A 20,600-nucleotide genomic window follows, 5' to 3' on the forward strand; every position below is an offset into this window, starting at 1 on the left:
CATTTTTAATTGTTCATTGACTTTTACATTTAGTATTGGTTGGACAGTTTCATGCTGGCATTGCAAGCATAAATACTTACTAAGTAGTTTCACATCATCTGCTGAGATAAATTCAGAGACATTTTAAGTGAAACCTAGATTTGTAGAAAAAATTGGCCTTATACTTTCTCTTTTATTAGCTGAACTGAAGAGGGATACCCATTATGAGAGAAAGGAGAACTTCCCCATACCTACCTTCTGATATGTGAAGTACCTCCTTTAGATTTCAGAGTACTTAGTACTCTATATTCAAGTTTGGTTATTGAAGAAATATTTGTATTTAAAAGGGCAGTAATGGGGGGAGGATGGGGAGGGGAACACCAATATAGAAGGGGAGAGGAAGGAGTTAGGGGGATGTTGGCCTGGAAACCAGGAAAGGGAATAGCAATTGAAATGTAAATAAAAATATTCAAGTTAATAAAGATAAAAAAAAGAAATGGAAAAAAATAAAAGACTCACAAAATTAATGAGTCATATTAAGACTAAAATTTATAATACAGCAGTACAGCAGAAAATACCTAAAAAGTCAATAAAGAGAATTTTAGGTACTATGAGAAGGAGAATTTGCAATATGCATCTAAAGCAAACAGCCACAGTAAAAATGATAGAGCTCTTGAATTAAAATGGCATTTCATGGGAGGGAATGATGGACCAGTGGATAACATGCTTGCCACCAGTCTGTCCACCTGAGTTCGTTCCTCACGTGATAGAAGGAGAGAAGCAATTCCCAGGACATGTCCTCTGACCTCCCCATGCAATCTGTGGTGCTGCCTCACTGGCAGCCCCCCATACTCAAAATCGATAAATAAATATTAAACCATTTTAAACATATCATTGTGGATGTTTTAAGGGATTTTACCAAATATGGAGAGGGAGCTGTTATTATTTCTGCCTGTTGTGTTTGTTTTAACAGAATCAGAAATTAATTTATTTTGCTTTATGAATCAGCATTTCATTACTCTGAAAGTTTCTGGCCACGTTTTGTTGTAGTGGGTATCTCAGTTCTGGACTCTCGTGCCAACCCTGCATTTGTAAAAGGTCTATTGTTCTTTCTCAGCCACGTCTTGCTAGACGTCTCTCTTTCTCCTTTCCTTTTCAGCAACCTATACATCTTTTTCAAAGAAACCCCAATATAAAACCAAACTTTGGAGGTTCTTTTTTTTTGGTGGACTTTGTGTGGTTGCATACCATAGGAACTATGTAATCCCAACTGTCATCATCCTTTCTCCGTGGAATAATAAAATAAATAAGCAAATCCCTTCTGCGGAGCACACCACAAGCTAACACAGCTTCAGGCACATTTTTACAGACTGCTTTTGGAATGATATTTCTCATTTTTACTGTGCAATTTAAATAAATACAGATTACAGGTTAGAACAAGGTAAGATTCCTCCTCATTGTTTAAGATAACTTTCAAATTTCAGTACTGTATGCAGGAGCAAGGCATCCATGTGTAAACATTAGGTCGTCCATGAACAGGGAAATTATAAATTTGCTAAGTATAAAGCTTTTCTTCAGGTTTAAAAAGTTATTTAAGTGCTTTGTAAAAGGATCAAATGGGTTAGAATTGTCTAGATTGAAAGGCTATGAAAGAGATAATCTATATTGCAATGTTTTATTCTAAAGGGAGCAAAGATTAGTGATAAAGTAAACACTGGACAACAGTGGACATGTATCTCTGTGGTTTATGCGGTTGTCTATATGATTAGAGTTTTATTTTTGTGAGTATATCTAGCAATTTCAAGAAGAACTGAAGAGCCTTATAGATTTATAAAAAACAAGTTAAGCACTAATTTACTTTAAAAATTCAACTAAATAATTTTTATTAAGTTTTTATATTTTATGTAAATGTAAAAAGTACAGAAATAGAATGTGTGGAGGGTTGTTTGTATGTTCAAAACTAAAATAGGCAGGAAGAATAAAAATCTTAAAAGGGAAGAAAGAAGGAGTGGGGGGAGGCCAGGTGAGGAGGAACCGCACGATTCCTTACTTTTAGCTTGTCTTTAAGACCAGCTTTCAATATTTAAAAATCTCTCTAGAAACTCTTTACCTTTCAAAACACACTAGCACTCCGACTTCTCCCCCTGCCTTTAACCTTTGTACCATTAGGCATTCTCCAGTCCTCTGCAGAAGAGATAAGCAAGAAAAATCCAGGAAAGAGAAGATGATCATAAAAAGGGAAGTCGCCTACACTGCTATGCTAGTGTTTAAGCAAAGAAGATACTGAAGCCAGAGAACATACGAGAGAATATTTTCCTTAGGCTCATACATATGACAAGATACTTCAGTGAGTCAAAGAAAATACCACAAGGGAGTCTCTGGCTTCCAACTCCCCTTAGCTTCATCATGTGGATGGAGTTGTCCAAATGTTGAAACAGCAGTGTCTTGAAGTGCAACTCTCATGATACACTGAATGCTGTTCTTTTTAAACCATATCTCAAAACTTTCTACTCTGGGTTCTCATGAAATGAAAATAAAATACATTCTTAAAAAATGAGAAAAATTAAACTTGAACCAAAGAAGTATAATGATTCAGCCATCTCTTTTAAAGATACAGATAAACTGCTTTCTTGAACATGATTCAGTTGGAGTGGGGCAAACATCAGACAACAATTGGTGATTTATTTTTCCTTTACAAAAGTGTATTTGTGAATACCACAGGTGAGGTTCTCCTCCTGACATTATTAACAAATAATAATTGAAAGTCTTGGCAGGTTAAAAAACAGGGCATCTTGTTATTAGTTATAACAGATTTGCTATTTAATCAATTGAGGGCTACATACCTATTAGAAGAGAGGCAGTCAGAAGTTTGGGGTCATAAGGACTCTTCCCACGACCGTTTTCAAAATGTGAGTCCTGCAGTTTAAAAATGTTGTCCTGAAGAATAAAACAAGAAAAATATTTCATTTATTTATAAAAGAAGCATTTTTCAACATGTTAGTAAATCAAAGAGAAGCTGAGTATTCACATCCAGCTTGGAGTACATTAATTTGTGTAAACTGTGGAAATGACAAAATAAATTAAATGGATTGAAAAGCTTACGCTAGCACACCAGACAATTAGCTATTTAGTTTTTTTCCAATCTGTGAGCATGCTGCAACTGAAAAGATACAAACGAAGACCAAAGTGCAGGATTTGTTATTGTAGGATTAGGGTGGTCTTTGAATGTTTCTAGTATGGGAAAAACATGTAATGTCATATTCAAATGGCTTTTGGAGAAGTAAAATTTAGATGTAACTGAAGCAACTCATTTTCTTTATTACATAGAAGACAGTAACAAATTACATTCCTAGACAATTTCTATCTGATTTTTGGTATACATAATCCATTATTAAAAAGTAATTAGCCAGAGCAGTCAATTCCCCTATTCTGTTCTCTGTGAAACTTATATGCTTCTCCTAGAATTTTCTGACACTTCATTATCTAGCAAAGGACATAAAACCATCCTTGTCTCTTTAAGGAAACCACTGGACTTTTGGCAGAGTTTGCCTGTGGGGCAGCATGAAGAGAAGTGAAGTAACCCAACCACAAAAGAACACACATAGCATACACTCACTGATAAGTGGATATTAGCCTAAAAGCTTGGAATACCCAAGATACAATTCAAAGATTACACGAAGCTCAAGAAGAAGGAAGACCAAAGTGTGAATGCTTCAGTCCTTCTCAGAAGGGGAACAAAATTACTCACAGAAAGAAATATGGTGACAAAGTGTGGCACAGAGACTGAGGAAAGGCCATCCAGAGACTATCACACCTGAGGATCCCTCCCATATACAGCCAGAAAATCCAGACAATATAGCAGATGCCAAAATGTGCTTTGTGACAGGAGCCTTATACACCTGTCTCCTGAGAGGCTCTACAGGAGCCTGACAAATACAGAGGTGGATGCTTACAGCCAATCATTGAACTGAGAACAGGGTCCCCAATGGAGGAGTTAAAGAAAGGACTGAAGGAGCTGAAGGTGTTTGCAACCCCATAAGAAGAACAACAGTATCAACCAACCATACCCCTTAGTGCTCCCAGGAATTAAACTACAATCCCAAAAGTACACAGGAATGGACCTATGGCTTAAGCCACATACGTAGGAGAGGATTGCCTTGTTGGGCATCAATGGGAAGAAGGTCCTGTCAAGGCTTGAGGTCCTAGTGTAGGGGAATATCAGGGTGGGGAAGTTGGAGGGAATTGAGGGGGTAACACCCTCATAGAAGCAGGGGGAGATAGTGGGTTTCTGGAGGGAGGGAGAGAGAGAGAGAGAGAGAGAGAGAGAGAGAGAGAGAGAGAGAGAGAGAGAGAAACAGTGAACACTTTTTTTTAAATAGGTAGGTCACCTCTTTTGGGGGATCCAGTACCCAGGTGCAGGAATAAACTTTTCATTGCATACAGAAGTATGTTCATGGCATATGTAACATATGTAACTTATGTATGGCATGACAACAAAAGCCTGTCAGTAGGTCTTAGACTTGTGGCTAAGAACCCTCTCTCTCAATGTATATGCTAGGTATATGTGACAGCTGAGTAAAGTCAGGAGCATTTTTGGCATTCTACATACATCGGTGACCCGGTATGAATTAGGTCAGAGTATGTATGCCTTTTCCAGTGGTGCATTAACATGTGCATAGATTAAATAAAATAGCAGTCTTGGCAATTTTTCTACTAATCACATAAAAGTATTTTCTAACTTCCAATGGCAAACGATTCATTTTATGGTCAGTAAGGATCACTTTAACACTTACTATTTCTGATGGAACTAATGGCAGTGTTTCAAGTTAGAACTCTTAGGATCCATTTCCAATGACAGAGAAAAGTACAAAAGGAAGGAAATTGAACCACTCTGAAGCTCTTTGCTGTGACCGTGAATTACCTGTCTTCTTCATCTTTCTGTTCATTGATTCAGTATTTTGTATCAGCTGGCTGCTAGCAAGATGGTGCTTGAGCATTATTCTGAAATTCATACCATGTAATAATTTATGGGTTTTCTTAGAATCTTGCAGTTATAGCGGGAATGTTGGTGATCAAGGCACCAAGCCCAGCTTGGCGAATAATCAGACTCAGATTTCATGTGGCCATACTGTAACTCTGAACCTCTTGTCTAAAAACTCGATTTTAATATAAATGTTTAACCTTATAGTATTACCAGGAAAGTCGCTATAAAATTTATATAAAGAATCTTAATGCAGAAAAATAAATAGCAAGGTATTTGCCTTTTAATGCTGTTCACATGATCACTCAAAGAATATGCATATGTAAAAGGAGTTGCTATTCATATTGTAACATCTTTAATGTGATATGAAAGAAATGATACGTTACTACTTAATTATGATTGAATAAATTGCCAGAGATCTAACCTTATTTTAGATATTTCTATACCAAAAAAATACAACATGAAAATTATTAACTTACACTAATGAAGGTACAAAAAAACATACATAATAGCTTGATTTCATGTATTTTATTAAAATTAGAAACTCAAAAACAAATTTGTATATTTGGGAGAGTCTATCTATACTTGAGTCTATAGTGCAGAAGTCAAATAAAATACTATTATAATCACTAAGTATGAGTGTTGAAAGTAGAAAAAACACTGAAAGAAGTCATGGAAAGAATGGAAATAATGCTGTCACTTCTTTTCCTTGTAGACATTTTACTACACTCTCTGACAGAGACAAGCCATTCTTTCAAAGTATGAAAGGCATAATGTCTAAGATCCTGTGTCCAAGTTAATTAAACAATGCCAACTTAGATGAGCTGAACTCATTCCAACATCATGTAGTGTTTGATTTACGAAGTAAAAGTTTAGGCTTCAAAAGTTCTGCATGTCAGTCATAGTTTAAGAGAAAAAAAAAAGACCATTGGTCATGGTAATCTATAATATACCCAGAACCTGCTTTCTTTTTCATTAATATCACATATGAATACTAAGCTAATTACTCCTCCTGCTGATAAAATACCTTTCTTTACTCATAACTGCTATCGAAATATGTTCTCTGTTTTAATAAGATTCTACAATGCTGCAAACACTTGCAGTTTTCTTTCCACTTTGCTGAAATGTGGTCATGGAATATATACCTGAGTTCTATGGAGAGCGGTATATAAAGTTACTTGCATACACACACTTGTAGTATAAAGTCCATACCCATTGCATATGGAAATAGGTCCAAAGATGCTAAAATTGGACAAAATGGTTGTTATTCCTGGCTCTGTCTTTTGCTAGCTTTGGACCTCAAACAAGACCCTAAGCCCTTCTAAAACTCAGATTCCCTATCACAGTAGAGTAAGAAAAATCTCAGTTTTATGTAAAAATGTGTTGTGAAGCAATCTAAAAATTATAACCTATCCTATAATCTGTTCCTTTTTTACTATAGTAAAACCATTGTGTTTCATACTTATCAAAATTTCTCATGCCACAGGGTGAATGTCCCTACATGTTCACAAGTAAAACTTAGTATGGATTTTCAAAACCTATTTAAATATTTGATCTCTCAAAGAGCACTGAAATTCATTCCTCTTGTTGGATGAAAATATACTTGAAAGACTTTATTGTAAAACAAAACAAGCAAACAGCATAACGACCTTCAAAGTGCAAAAATGTTGATTATCTCAAAATACGTGTGGTTTTCCTCTTCCTTAAATTAAGGTAGAGGGCAATTTGTTAAAAACACTTTACTGATAGCAGTACACCCATTATCTTAATACTTGGGAGGTAGAGGAAGGAAGATCAGAGGTCCAAAGATATCCTTGGCTACTTGCGAAGTTTGAGGCTAGCCTGAACTACCTGGGATTGTGTTTCAAAATGTCAAGGGAAGGAAAAGCTAATCTCTAGAAATCGCAATATTATTAAATAAGATACCTACAACAATACTCATTCTTGCAACATTCACAATTTTTAACCAATTAATCTTTACAATTATACTCCTAACAGAGTTAGCACTTATATCCTACAAATAACCAAATACACTGACTTCAAAGAAAGCAAATATCCCAAAGTTAAAAAAAAAGGGGGGGGTATAAAATAAACAGTCAATCGCCAGTAGATAGACAGGGTTTCAAGCAGAGAGATGCTGTTATCAACCCGCAGTTAAAATTTCTGACCCAGAAGTGTTCCTGTCTAAAAGAACTGCAGGAACAAAAATGGAGATGACAGATGGAAAGGAGGTTCAGTGACGGGGCCCCACTGGGGTACCAGCTCATGGAAACACCTAGGAACTATTACTGATGCTATGATGTGCTTACAGACAGGAGAGCCTAGCATGGCTATCTTCTGAGAGGCCCAAGAAGCAGCTTACTAAGACAGATGAAGATGCTTATACTCAACCACAGGACTGAAGTCAGGGACCCCTATTATTGAATTAGGGAAAGGATAGAAGAAACAGAAGAGGGTGACCCCATAGGAAGACCAGCAGTACCAACTAAGATGGATCCTGGGAGCTCCCAGACACTTAGCAACCAACCAGGCTGCATATCCCAGCTGCTCAGAGGCTCCGTATACTTAGTTAGCAGAGGACTAACTAGTTTGGATTTAGTGGGAGTAAATGCATCTAATCCTCCAGAAATTTGAGGTCCCAGGGAGGGGAGAAGCATAGTAATGGAGGAGCATCGTCTTGGATACAGGGGAGCAACAGGAATGGGGTGAGGAATTGTGGGAATTCTTTATTAAAGACACTATAGAAATTCATGTGGAGGCTTCTCAAAAAGCTATTATACAAACTTTTGGGGATGTACATAAAGGACACTAGATCTTACTGTAGACCATGTTCATTGCTGTTCTACTAATAATAGCCAAAAAAAAAAAAATGGAGACATCTTGGTTGCCCATAAATTGCTGAATGGATAATAAAAATGGAACACATTTATATAATGGAATATTATTCACCAAGGAGAGGAAATTATGAAATTTTCGTGCAACATGATGGAGCTAGAAATATTCATCATGAATGAAGTAATCTAGAATCAGAATGCAAAACTGCCATAACCACGGGGTTTAGGTAGTAAGAGATCTGACTGTGGGGGATTCTTCTAAGGAATAAAATGCAGTATTATGAAGGGATAAAGAGGGATTAGAACAGGAGGATTACATGGTGATGAATGGTGGAAGGTCAGGACAGAAGAGAGAATATCTGAAGGAATAGTTAATAATAAAGGCCTTTTAAAGCCATATGGAAACCTAGTACTATTGAAGAATCCAAAAATACACACAAATATGCGCACGCGCACACACACACACACACACACACACACACACACGCATGCACGAACCAACGTGCACACACACACTGAGAGAGAGAGAGACAGAGAGACAGAGAGAGACAGAGACAGAGACAGAGACACAGAGAGAGAGAGTTTAAATACTCTATAATGGGGAGACAATGCCCCAACTGGTTATCATATGCTATCAAATAGAATTCCCTCGTATTATGAATGGGTTATGACTTATTAAGTCATTGGATAAAGAGGTTTCTTAGACACTCTCCCAAATCTCATAGATTACTGCCAATGCTATCAGTTACCCTCTGCAACCTGACAATTATCAATGACCCTATTGCTAAATAGACCACTTACTTATGACATCAAACTTGAAAAGATCTAGTCAGTGTTCAAGTAGAAGTTTTGATCCTTTGAATAAAGCATTGTACTGCAAGTCACTATGAATATTACCAGAAGGGAAAAAATCATTAATTTCAATCAGCTAGGAACTCTGCAAGTTACACTAATGACCATTTACAGGATATACCCTCTGTTACCATGATAGCACAAATGTTATGTAACTCACCAACTACTTTTCTATTGGATTTAAGGCCTGCTTCGTGATATAGAATCCATACTAATACTGTTAAGGAGACTGTGAACCTGAGACTAGCTAGGTCATGGATTCCAGAGCAAACGTGCTAATATCATTCTGTTAACTGAGGATAGTAATGACTCCTAACAACATATTTCCATACCACAGATCAGTACATAGCTAAACCTTTATCAGATAAAATTCATCTACAACACATTGTACCGAACGAAAAGACCTAGAACTGGACAATTCAAAGACAGCGAGGGTCTTTGGAGCATTGTGCCCTAACTGAGTTGTCTTTACCATAGTTTACTCCTCAAAGCTCAGAGATCTATGCCAAAAAAGACGCAAAGATTGTGTGAGCCAAAGGTGGTAGACTAATCAGGAAAGACTGTTTTCCAGATACAACAGGGCATTTGCATGAGAATGCAAAAGTTTGTGATAACATGCAAAAGATATGCGTTAACTTCAAGCCAGACGAAATGACAGCACCGAGAAGCAAAAGGGGACACAAAATTCATCCCTGTCCAAAATGGTATTTGCAAGTGATAGCTTCTGGGAGCGGGAGAATCCGTTTTCTTCAATGGAGTTACATTGGCTATATCAACAACATTCAAGGCACGGTTCATGTACAAGGGTTGTTGGCAACACAAATAGATTCTATGTCAGTTTTAAGTGTGTTTTAAGTGTGTGTGTGTGTGTGTGTGTGTGTGTGTGTGTGTACACATGTTCTTTCTTACTGTTTTTGTTTTGATTTATTTTTAAAAGAGGAAAGAACATGACGTTTAGTGGGTAGGAAGTAGGGAAGGATTTGGAAAGTCAGAAGAATGCAAGACTATATTTAAAATATCAATGTATTTTAAATTTTCCAAAGCTCATCAAAATTTATCCCTTTTGAGCTGAAGCAATAGCTAAATGGTTAGGAACATATATTTCTCTTGCAAAGAACCCAAGTTCAGTTCCCAGTACCCATTATCAAGCAGCCTACTTACAACTCCAAGTCCAGATATTCTGGTTTCTCTGCACACAAACACACATTTGCATTCATACACTTTCTCACAAACTGACACATACAAATAATTGATTAAAAAAAATAAAGTGGGGCTGGGGATTTAGCTCAGTGGTAGAGCGCTTACCTAGGAAGCGCAAGGCCCTGGGTTCGGTCCCCAGCTCCGAAAAAAAGAACCAAAAAAAAAAAAAATAAAGTGATTCTTTTTATAGGTAAATATCCCATCTAGCATGTGGGATACCTTTAATATTGCTATTTCTAATTTTTTGATGAGGAAGGCCTATAAAACTTACGATATTTAATCACTGTGTAAAACTCTGCCACAATATAATTATATGTTAATTTCCCGTCTAGAAGTTATATATTACATAGTTCACGGATGGTCTCTACTCAAAAGGTCTTTGGAAATCTGGTTGATACCCAATAATTTTCTTTATAAGAGTGCTAAACATACCACATATGCAAATATTCACTAGAGATCCCAAAGCCGGTGAGCATAAGTAAAATACATGGCTTCTTCAATTTACTTACACTGAAACAGTTATTCATTTTTAGCAACATATGAACTCACTGCATGGACTCTAATGGCTTTAGCAGGCACTACACAGACACCGTGTAAGTTATTGTGCTATATTTTATTACACTATTGCATCAGTTTTCAACGACTATTTTTTAGCTTTCAAGACTACTCTTTCCCCTTTGTCTTTTGGATTTCCTGAATGTTACTGGACTGGTGAGGTAAGGCATTAGAGGAAATAATAACCATGCTAATGTCTACTCTAAAGTCTTATAAATTAGAAACCATTGGTGACATCATGGCAATAAATTTTTTAAATCTCAATCTTGTCCAAGTAATAAATTTTGTCAATAATATTGCAATTTAAGATATTTTATTTAATGATTAAAACATGAATGATATATAAAAAAATGAAAGGGAAATAAAAAGCTGTCTACATGAAGAAGAATACACATTGTATTGGGAAATTATAAAATGTTTTGTGAAAAAAATGTACATTAGACAATTTTTAAAGAATATATATTTTTGAGCTTCTTTATTTCCCTTTTTTCCTCTTCCAGCTTCGCACAGAATATATCATACTTCAAAGATAATTTGATTTCACAGTCTTCCCTTACTCTGCCATGATTCTGTGATCTCTGTGAAAAATCTCCCCTTCCTCCCTGACAAGTCTGTTTCCAACCCTATCATGACCTTCCCTTACAGACTAACTTTAGAAGTCACTTCCCAAGAGAATTCTTTATTGGTTTTTGCAAACATGTTTTATTACTTTCTTTGTGCACTTCTTAATTAACAACTGCAAACAGGCAATGATTAGACAGGGAAAATCTGTGGACTTCATTTGAGAATGAATGCAATAAGATATCACAGGAAGTATTGTGGTATACTGCTCTTTGACAAAGAAGTTCCTTTTGGGATCAAATTCATCCGGAACTTACTCTCCCTAACAGGGTGATTCCAGACTAACACTGTGCAACTATGTACAGCCATGACTCATGTCTCCTACTTTAATTTATATTAATTTAAAACAGGAAAACTTCCACTGCTTGCTGGCATTAGTCGCATTTCAAGTGGTCCACAGTTGCACATGGCTTATGGCTACAGCGCTGCAAAAGCTATCTTTAACAGGATCACTTTATTGCCTGAATGGATCCTTCCTCTCAGTAGCAGATTAGAGTTGGCTATTCATATATTTTTCATGAACAGAAAAGTTGACATCAGTCCCAAACCACCACATGTGCAAGGAAAGATCCTACTGTAAACTTCAGTTAAATTTTATTTTGTTACAAGAAAGCATTATACTCTATAATCCTTAAGTCAGTACTGACAGATAAACTCACATCTGTTGCTTTTAACCCCCAACACTGCCATGTTTGTATCCTTGTTTTTTATTTGGGCCTAGTATTTCATCATTTGCGTATATCATGTTTTTCAGTACATACAATGCCTCTCAATGTAGCCATGTTCCCGAAGGGCTCACCTCATTAGATTGTAGAATATTGCCTTCCTATTTTATGCCACATTTCCCTTGCATGTCCTACCAGCCAAGTAAAGGTTTTCTATATGATTTTACTCAGTAGGATTTATTACAGGTGTGTCTGGGATGTAAACATGTACTACATGAAACTGAAGAAACTGGATCTTATATACATGACTTTTGTTAAGAGTGGTACATAGGGTTTTTTTTTCCTTTTTTTGACATAAGCTCTTAGTATGTTAACCTGTCAAACCCAGCTCTTTCTATGTAGAACATGTAGAACAGACTTTGAACCCATAGCAATCTTCCTGCCTCTGCTTTTCAGGTGCTAAGATTAAAGGCATGTGCCACCATGCTCAGTCAAGGCACGATTTCTTATAGGTAGTTTCACGTTATATTTATTTTACAGAATTTGCTAATCCGTATGTTTTTAAAGTACTAGTGTAAATATTGTTTATGCAATAAATACACACTGAGTTTTTATTACGTAAGGTATTTATCTGAAATAAGAAAATGAGAGGTCTACTAGTCAGAATTGGAAATTATATCAGTAATATCTAACAGCAATGCATCATCGCCATTATTATAAAGTTTAAAAGTGCCCGGAGGCCATTAACCAACATTGACTATAAACTGAGAGCTCACTATGTGGTCAGCACTTGAATATAGCACTTCATACGTATTCCTAACAGAATTACTGCCATTAAACCTACTTACAGCAGCAGAGAGGAACAGTGGGTGTGACAGGAACTCAAGGAACTGTTCTGCTGCAGAAGCTCAAGTGTGGCTTCATTTGACTCAACTCTTTTTTTTTTTTCAGAGCTGGGGACCGAACCCAGGGCCTTGCGCTTCTTAGGCAAGCACTCTACCACTGAGCTAAATCCCCAGCTTGACTCAACTCTTGAAAGATGGTTTGAGACGTGATGAGCATGCTTATGTGTTTTTGCACACTGGGGATGGCTAGGGGCTTCAGCGGAGTCCACAGAAAGTGCTAAAGACAACGGGGAGTCAGATTTTGCTATCTGAAGGAAACAGAATGGGGGAAATCCCTACAGTAAATAAATGTGATCCACGTTTGAGCAATGACACAAAGTCGGGTTTGCACAAGGAAGTATACATACATATATTGAGATAAAAGAGAACAATAAATTTGGGTCCCAACTGGAAAGTTTTCTGTGCCAACACAAGCTGTTTGTTCTGGCTTCCAAAGGTGTGAGTGATAGCTCCAGTTGGATAACAATGGCATCAAAGAGGCTCGCTCTTATGACGAATCTGACAGTGATGTGGGATGGCGTAGAACTTGCCCCCGGGTACAGAATAACTGCCACAGCCTGGGGAGGGAAGAGCCCAGTCTCATTAAACGCCAGAACAGCTGAAAGAAGTTGTGTGTGCATGTTGTGACTTGACCGAGTCTCTTAGCTTATTCTCAATGTGTGCTTCTTAATCCTTCTTGTATCAAAATTCTCCTTGGTGTTCCAGGATATAGATGTCAAACATGGCTATGCTTTATAAGAACAGATAAGGGCTTATGTAACTCATGCAATCATTGTGGAACATTCTAGGTATCATCTGTGAAAACAGACTATTTCACCACAAGTTGTGACTCTTGCTTGTGTCTTTCTGAGCTCTGCAATTGCTTCTCTTGTTGCATTTTTGACCCCCACCTGCCCATACATATAGATGCTCTCTGAATTCAACTACTCTGTTGTCTGTACAACTGACAAAAATGTCTTTCTCTATTCATTCTAAAGTTCTGTTACTTGATATTAATTAATTAATTATATTTTATTTTTTATAAATTGAAGTATTGAACTTCAGCCCCCTGAATTTCTCTCTAATCAAGTTGTTCAAACTTAGTTTCCTGCCTTTTACAAAATCTCTTTATTATGCACTGTTATTTTAAAATTGAGAGCTATTAAGAGTCCTTGGCTCTTCAAAGGAATATAAGAGCAATCACTATAATAAGCTTCATAAAATTACTCTGTCAGAAGTAGTTATTTAACAATATACATTGCAGAGAGACACAAAGGAATTGTAACTTTGGTCTCTGTCACCAGTGCTGAGAAATTTTCAAAGGCAATGAACACTACGTGAATACACATGTATAATGTTCCCCCAATTATAATATGTTAGCCTTGCTTTTTATTTAGCAGATTTACATTCATGTCATATTCGAATTTTATAATCCCTACAGTAGAGCAAGCAAATGTTCCTGCAAATAAAGACTGTGAGGAGGTAAAAAGGAAAGCTGGTAAAAGATAAATTGAGGAAAATACGTACCCGTAAAGATAATCAGGTATATAAATACTAATAATTTCTTCTTTCATTAATGTTTTGAGTTAGTTGATAAGATGTATAATAACAAAAATATTTGTTACCCTAAATGCAGGTTCTGAAGCAAAAAACTTAAGTCAACTCATTCCATGGAATGATTTCTACTCTAAAACTATTACATAGCAACATTTCCATAGAAAATATAGCTATAATGCCAACTATATGATCACTTTTATAAAAATTAAATCTACCTATAAAACAAAATATGTTCATAAAATGTTAAAAGAATGCATTAATGAGGGGTTGGGGATTTAGCTCAGTGGTAGAGCGCTTGCCTAGCAAGCACAAGGCCCTGGGTTCGGTCCCCAGCTCAGGAAAAAAAAAAGAATGCATTAATGAAATATGATACCATATAATATTTATTAAAAGATCACCTTAAATTCTAATTCTATCTCTAATTCTAATCGCTCAATCTCATTCTACTGTAAGGTCCCATTATACTGAGTCATAAGGTATGATGGCATGGGTAGCATATGTAAATCATACAGAAATTTGAATATCAGTAGTTTTATTTGTCATAAATGCATTGTTCGTTGAACATGGCAGCTCATGTCAGTAATCTTAGAACCCTAAAACTCAATGACTGAGGCAGGAGGTTCCTATCTTATTCACTTCCAAGTAATCAGTCAATAAATAAATAAGTAAATAGATAACTATGTGTATCCTTGTTCTGACAGTGTGAGGAGAAAGCATTTAAAAAAAAATAGCCAGTATCTGTTGACCATATTTCTTAGCATTCATTATCAAGGTGCTTGTATGCATTTTATACCATATAGAAATATATATTATCATTAAATCTATATGTCTTTGTAAATAGAAAACAGGCAAAATGACTTGTCTACTTCATAGGACTAGTTTGTAGCAAAATCAGATAATTTGGTTGTGGACTCACTAGTACAAAAACAAAAATCTCATGTTTTTTTCAACCCCCTAAGAACAACAATGTCAACCTACCAGAGCTTCCAGGGACTAAACCACTACTGAAAGACTATACATGGACTGACCCAGGGCTCCAACTGCATATGTAGCAGAGAATAGCCTTGTTGGGGCACCAGTGGAAGGGGAAGCCCTTGGTCCTGCCAAGGTTGGCCTTCCAGTGCAGGGAAATATGGGGGGGGCAATAAGGGGGATGTATAGGGGGAATACCCATATGGGGGAGGGGGGAGGTAATGGGGGCTTATAGACAGGAAACCCAGAAGAGGAGTAATGTTTGAACTGTAAGTAAATAAATATATCTAATAAAAAATTAAAAAAAAAACAAAAAACAAAAAAACAAAAATCTCATGTTTTTCACTTGATTCATTTTTCTTGAATATACAGCATGCACACAGTGCACATATAATAAGTAGGTTATGCATATATTAGCATATATATGTGTATATACATATTTAATCTAGGACTTACAGTTCATGAAGCTGTCAGGTTCCTAATTAATCTTAATTGACTTGTCTCTGATACATAATGATGCACTTAACATTAATATTCATTCTGCTATTGTCCTGTGTATACATCAAAAGCAATGTGAAAGAATGAATATCCTACTCCATTTGTTGAAAAATCCATGAAGTCACTTTGTTTCAACATTCGTGAAAAAGTAGTATCTCTATTCCCCCCTTTCCTAGTAACAACACAGCATGCCTTCCAGTTGGATTAAATAGGATTTGCCCTCTCAAATTTAGGAGATCTGAATTTATCTGGGTTCCCCACACAACCCTGGGCCATAATTCATCTGCTTTTTGTCATCATTAAAATTAATGGTATAAACCAAAGAAAACAGAAAGCACATGTGTTCATACTTCATGCAGATTATGTTTTTAATGGGAGCTTAATTTGAGTTTATGCAGATATCGTATGCCTGTCATGGTATAATTATTCAACTATGAATGTCTGTTAACTCCCAAGGTGTATAATAATGAAAGAAAAATTCCTATCTTGGCTAGAATGAGAAATTCCAGAACATGACCAATTTACTCTGCATAGTTTTGCCACAGTGAGACCTAGTAAAGCAAGTTTGGACAGAAAAAAAATCAAAGAGGCAGAGAGCAATGAAGGGATGGCCCACTTATCTTTTCATGTTAGTATTTTTTATATTTCTTTTTATGTGTGATCTTAGCATCCCTCAAAGCAAACAAAGTGTCTGTATTACATGTGGGAATACAACTATTAGTTTATTCCACCTCTTACAAACTCTCCTCTGACATCTATTTTAAGGTAACACTGAGAAACCATACCGACTTAAATGTAAATCTGTCAACAAAAAGAGCATACACACACTGAAGAAAAATCTGAACTTAATCATATGTCTCCCCTCCCCCTGACAGATGCCATCAGAACACGACGAGGCCAAAATGATGATCATTTCATTTATACCAAACTTTGTTTAAGCTAGAGCTTGTCATTCAAGTGTGCTGTCATGATACGATAAAACTTTGATATTCTTTTAACATGTAAGTAGAGGTTTCAACCATGATCACTACTACTTTGGAAGAAATATTACCAGGAACAAGGCTTGCGGGTTTTGGTAAAAAATTAAACATAGAAGATACTTTAGGGATTGAAAATGTCCACATGACTTAACTTGATTATTTCACTTCTTGAACTATATTTTAATGGAAAGGGAAAGAACACACTCATTGCAGTGGTATTTAGAACATTGATCACTTTAATGCCAGGAAGGAGAATGGTAGAGAGTGGAATGTGTGCACAGCTGCTTGGTAAGCAGGAGATAAAGGGGCTATTTAAGCTTAATGCATACAAAACTACAACTTCTGTTCCTTATTACTGTGGAGTAACATAAATTATATTAAATATATGGAGACAAAACCTCAAAGGCATTGTGTGAAATATGTTCTGTAGTTTATGTTTGGGGTATTGTTTTTATTTATAACTTCTGTGTTGTAATACTTTCTAGAATTGAGCAGAAAGCATATATATATATATATTTAAAGTACAGGTTTCTATAATTTATCACATAAGTAAATATTAAAGAGAGCACTTCTTGGACTTAATCTAGTCCAGAGTCATAATTTATTTACTCAACATACTTTTTAAAGTTTAGATTTAATCCCAGCACTTAGGAGGCAGAGGCAGGAGGATATCTGAGTTTGAGGCCAGCCTGGTCTACAGAATAAGTTCTGGGACAAACCAACATTACACAGAGAAACCCTGTCTTTAAAGAAACAAAACAAAATAAAATAAAACAAAATTTTAAAAAAAATTTTTAAAAAAGTTTTGTGTAAATGCCGCGTCTTAAGACATGTAACTTTCTGTGGGGCAAATTGATAGTTCCATTGATTGCTTTAGGCAGTTCCTCTTTTACCTTTTGCTCATGTCTCCATAGCAACTCATAGGTATATTTCATCTAGATAGTTGTAATTCTACAGTTTTCCTTTGAATAATAAAAGTTATAGGAAAAAAAAAGTTATAGGAAGATTGGGTCATATTCTCATATAGTAGCATGAAGCTATTTTGTGATTTATTAGTTAATGGCAGTTGAACATTTAACCCAATAAAAACTTCAATATTTAAAGGTATAGTTACCATAACATAATAAATCATACTTGTACCCATTATTTCTTGGGTAATTAAACTGATTTTTGATCACAAAGGTTTTTCATACATTTTCACTATATATTAACATTCTAACAGAGTAACATAGTTATGGATGATTTGACTGCTTAAACATATATGAATTTACATCTTAATAATCTAGAATTTTTAAATAAGGAAAATATGATTTGCAAACATGATTAATAATGAGATAATGCATGTAGAATAGTCTTTTCCTTTTTGATGTGTCTGAGTTGTCTTGACGTTGTGCATGGATACATGCCATTTGCATGCCTGGTGTCTGCAGAAACTAGAAGAGGGTTTCAGATAGCCTGAAATTAGAGATCCATGTGTACTAGGAATGGAACTCTAGTCCTCGGTATGAGTAACAAGTACTTTTAACCACTGAACTATTTCATCAGTTCCCAGGGTGGTCATTAGACAAATAATCAGAAAAAATTGAGTGGATTCCTTGTCAGCACATTAATTACCACAGAGATATTCTGTGTCATCTGTTGAACTAGCATTTGGTAATAATTTACAGTCTTTTATAGTGAACACTTGAATTATTTATGTGAGTGTCTTGCTCCTAAATGTCAGTTTCTGCCTAAGGAACAAGACTTCTTTGTTTTAATTATCAAAATATAGTCATACATTTGATTTTACATTTTAACTAAAATGCTTGAGACTGAGGAATAGGCCATATGCTTAAAATTACCATTCTTGTAATCTTGACATATGTATAAATACATATATAATCAAATTACATTTTCAATTTGAGAAAGCATAATAAAGTCTTTAAAATGTATTTTTTATTTATAGTAGTTAATATAGTAATCTGTTATAACTAAATATATATGCATTGCTTTCAAAACATTACAATTTTGTAGGGAGCGAAGTTTAGAGAGATGTTTAGGAAGGCCTGGTATAAATGGTACATTGATTTAATAATAATGGAAAATTTAGCAAATGACATTTTCTAGCTGATCACATTCAAAACAGCTCATGTAATCTATTCCTTTGATTTCTGTATAGTATATTTATCCATGTGTAGTACTTATCATGTCGTATTTTCTAATCATGCCATTTACATTCATCTATAAATATGGATGCATAAATCTTAGCAGATAATCCTGAGTGTTGAGAAAAGAGAAATTTAGAATTAAACTAACAGATTGACTACCAGATTACTGCTTTAATTTCTGTTCTTTCTCGTTTTTGGTTTCTTTTTACAACAGCCTTGGAACAAAGTTGAGGGTGGCTTGCATCATGGTGGCAGAAACAGAAGATTAAAAAATAGACTCTATCTGTTGAGTTCTGGGACTCCCTCCAGGTTTGCTTTAGTGTATTTCTTTCAGTGCTGAGTCACCCATACAAGCCAATCTCTCTGCCTTCTTTGTGCCTAAATAGAAGAATGGAGAGTAGAATCCAGAGACAGAACAATATTCTACATCCCTTTCATGTTCAGGCTGTGAGTACTTTGTTTAAGCTATGTGTTAGCCAAAAAGCTCGATATCAGGATGAGCCGTGAAAGGTGAGAGGGGACCTTGCTAAATTTGTCATTATTAAAACATCAAAGAGGAAAAGAGACACAGTTTATCACACATTACCCAATAGTTAAGAATGTAAGTAATATTGTATTCCTACAATATGCTATTGTGTTGTAACTATATAAGTTTTGTATTACAATCTAAAACAAAAAATTGAAAAATAAGTGTATTTTCTTAGGTCATTTTTACATATGATATTACTTATAAGTGGTGAGCCTTAATTTAATAAAAAGTTTTTGTACAAATATTTGTAAAAATTTAATCAAAAGCTGATCATCCAAGTAATGACTAAGAAAAAGTTCAGAGGTTCTTGACCTTATAAAATTTATAGACAAGGTTAATGATGTCGTTAATTTTTGACTTTATGAGTTGCTCCTATTAACCAAGCTCAAAAGAAATCAAACACACTTAAAATTGTTTCTTGACAGTAGAACTAAATTTTGATACTATCATAATATTAAAATATTACCAGTGCCATAGTCTCCAACAATTATCTATGCCTAAAATATGTAGAAATATTGCAGTTAAACTTGTTCTTTGTGTTAATTATTATCCACTGCAAGAATGCACTGATGTATGGATAAAGTAGTGAGTCATTAGATCCTGAAGTGGGGGATGACTTTAAGAAAATACTGTTGTCTAGATGGAAGAAGACTGTTAGTTGGACATATAAACTCACAGAGATTTTGACAGCATGTAAAATACCCCCAACGTTTGACCAGACAAAAAGGCAGCATGGAGCAGGTGGGTATGCATAAAATTCTACCACTAGTTGAAGACCTATAAAAGTAACTTTTATATCAGCAACTGTAATTGTCATCTCATAGGTATACCGCTGAATAAACTCACCCTTTCTAGTTCTTTCCGAATTCTAGCTGACTGTTTCAGTGCTGCTGGTCTGGCTCATAATTTCTCTCCAAGCTGACTGATTCACACTGGCTTCTTCCAGCTTCTAGCTAAATTGCTCTGCTTAGAAAAACCTCCTCTGAATTCCAGGAACTGCACCACACTAACTGAACTCAACCACACTGCATGAACTCAACTCAACTGCATTCACTGCTCTGCCCTCCTTCCTAAGTCACACAGCACTGCTCTGAAGTATTTCTTGTCTGTTCTGATGACAGTTGTGTATATTTTATCTCTGACTGATCCTGTCAAATGTTCTCTGATTCTTTGCCTCGTCTGCCTCCCTATTAGGCATTAAGTTCAAACATGGCTGCTTCCTTCTGCAAACTAACTTCATCTTCATTGTTTGGGATTAAATGAATGTACTGAGAGTATGTCTGTATTCCTACCAGAGTGATTTGAAAAGTGTACCATTCCACCTGTATCACACAGACCTAGAAGGT

General features: G+C 35.7%; 1 protein-coding gene across 6 annotated transcripts in view; it reads right to left on the reverse strand.

The window, feature by feature from the left end:
- Sema3a (semaphorin 3A) overlaps nt 1–20,600 on the reverse strand; it is a 462,616-nt gene that overhangs the window by 79,022 nt on the left and 362,994 nt on the right. For all 6 annotated transcript variants that reach the window (XM_087656813.1, XM_087656812.1, XM_087656815.1 and 3 more), the window contains 1 exon segment: nt 2,823–2,916. In XM_087656813.1, the coding sequence (XP_087512939.1) occupies nt 2,823–2,916 (94 nt within the window).

The sequence above is a fragment of the Rattus norvegicus genome, chromosome 4, assembly GCF_021556685.1.
Source record: "Rattus norvegicus strain SHRSP/BbbUtx chromosome 4, alternate assembly SHRSP_T2T, whole genome shotgun sequence".
NCBI classification, from domain to species: domain Eukaryota; kingdom Metazoa; phylum Chordata; class Mammalia; order Rodentia; family Muridae; genus Rattus; species Rattus norvegicus.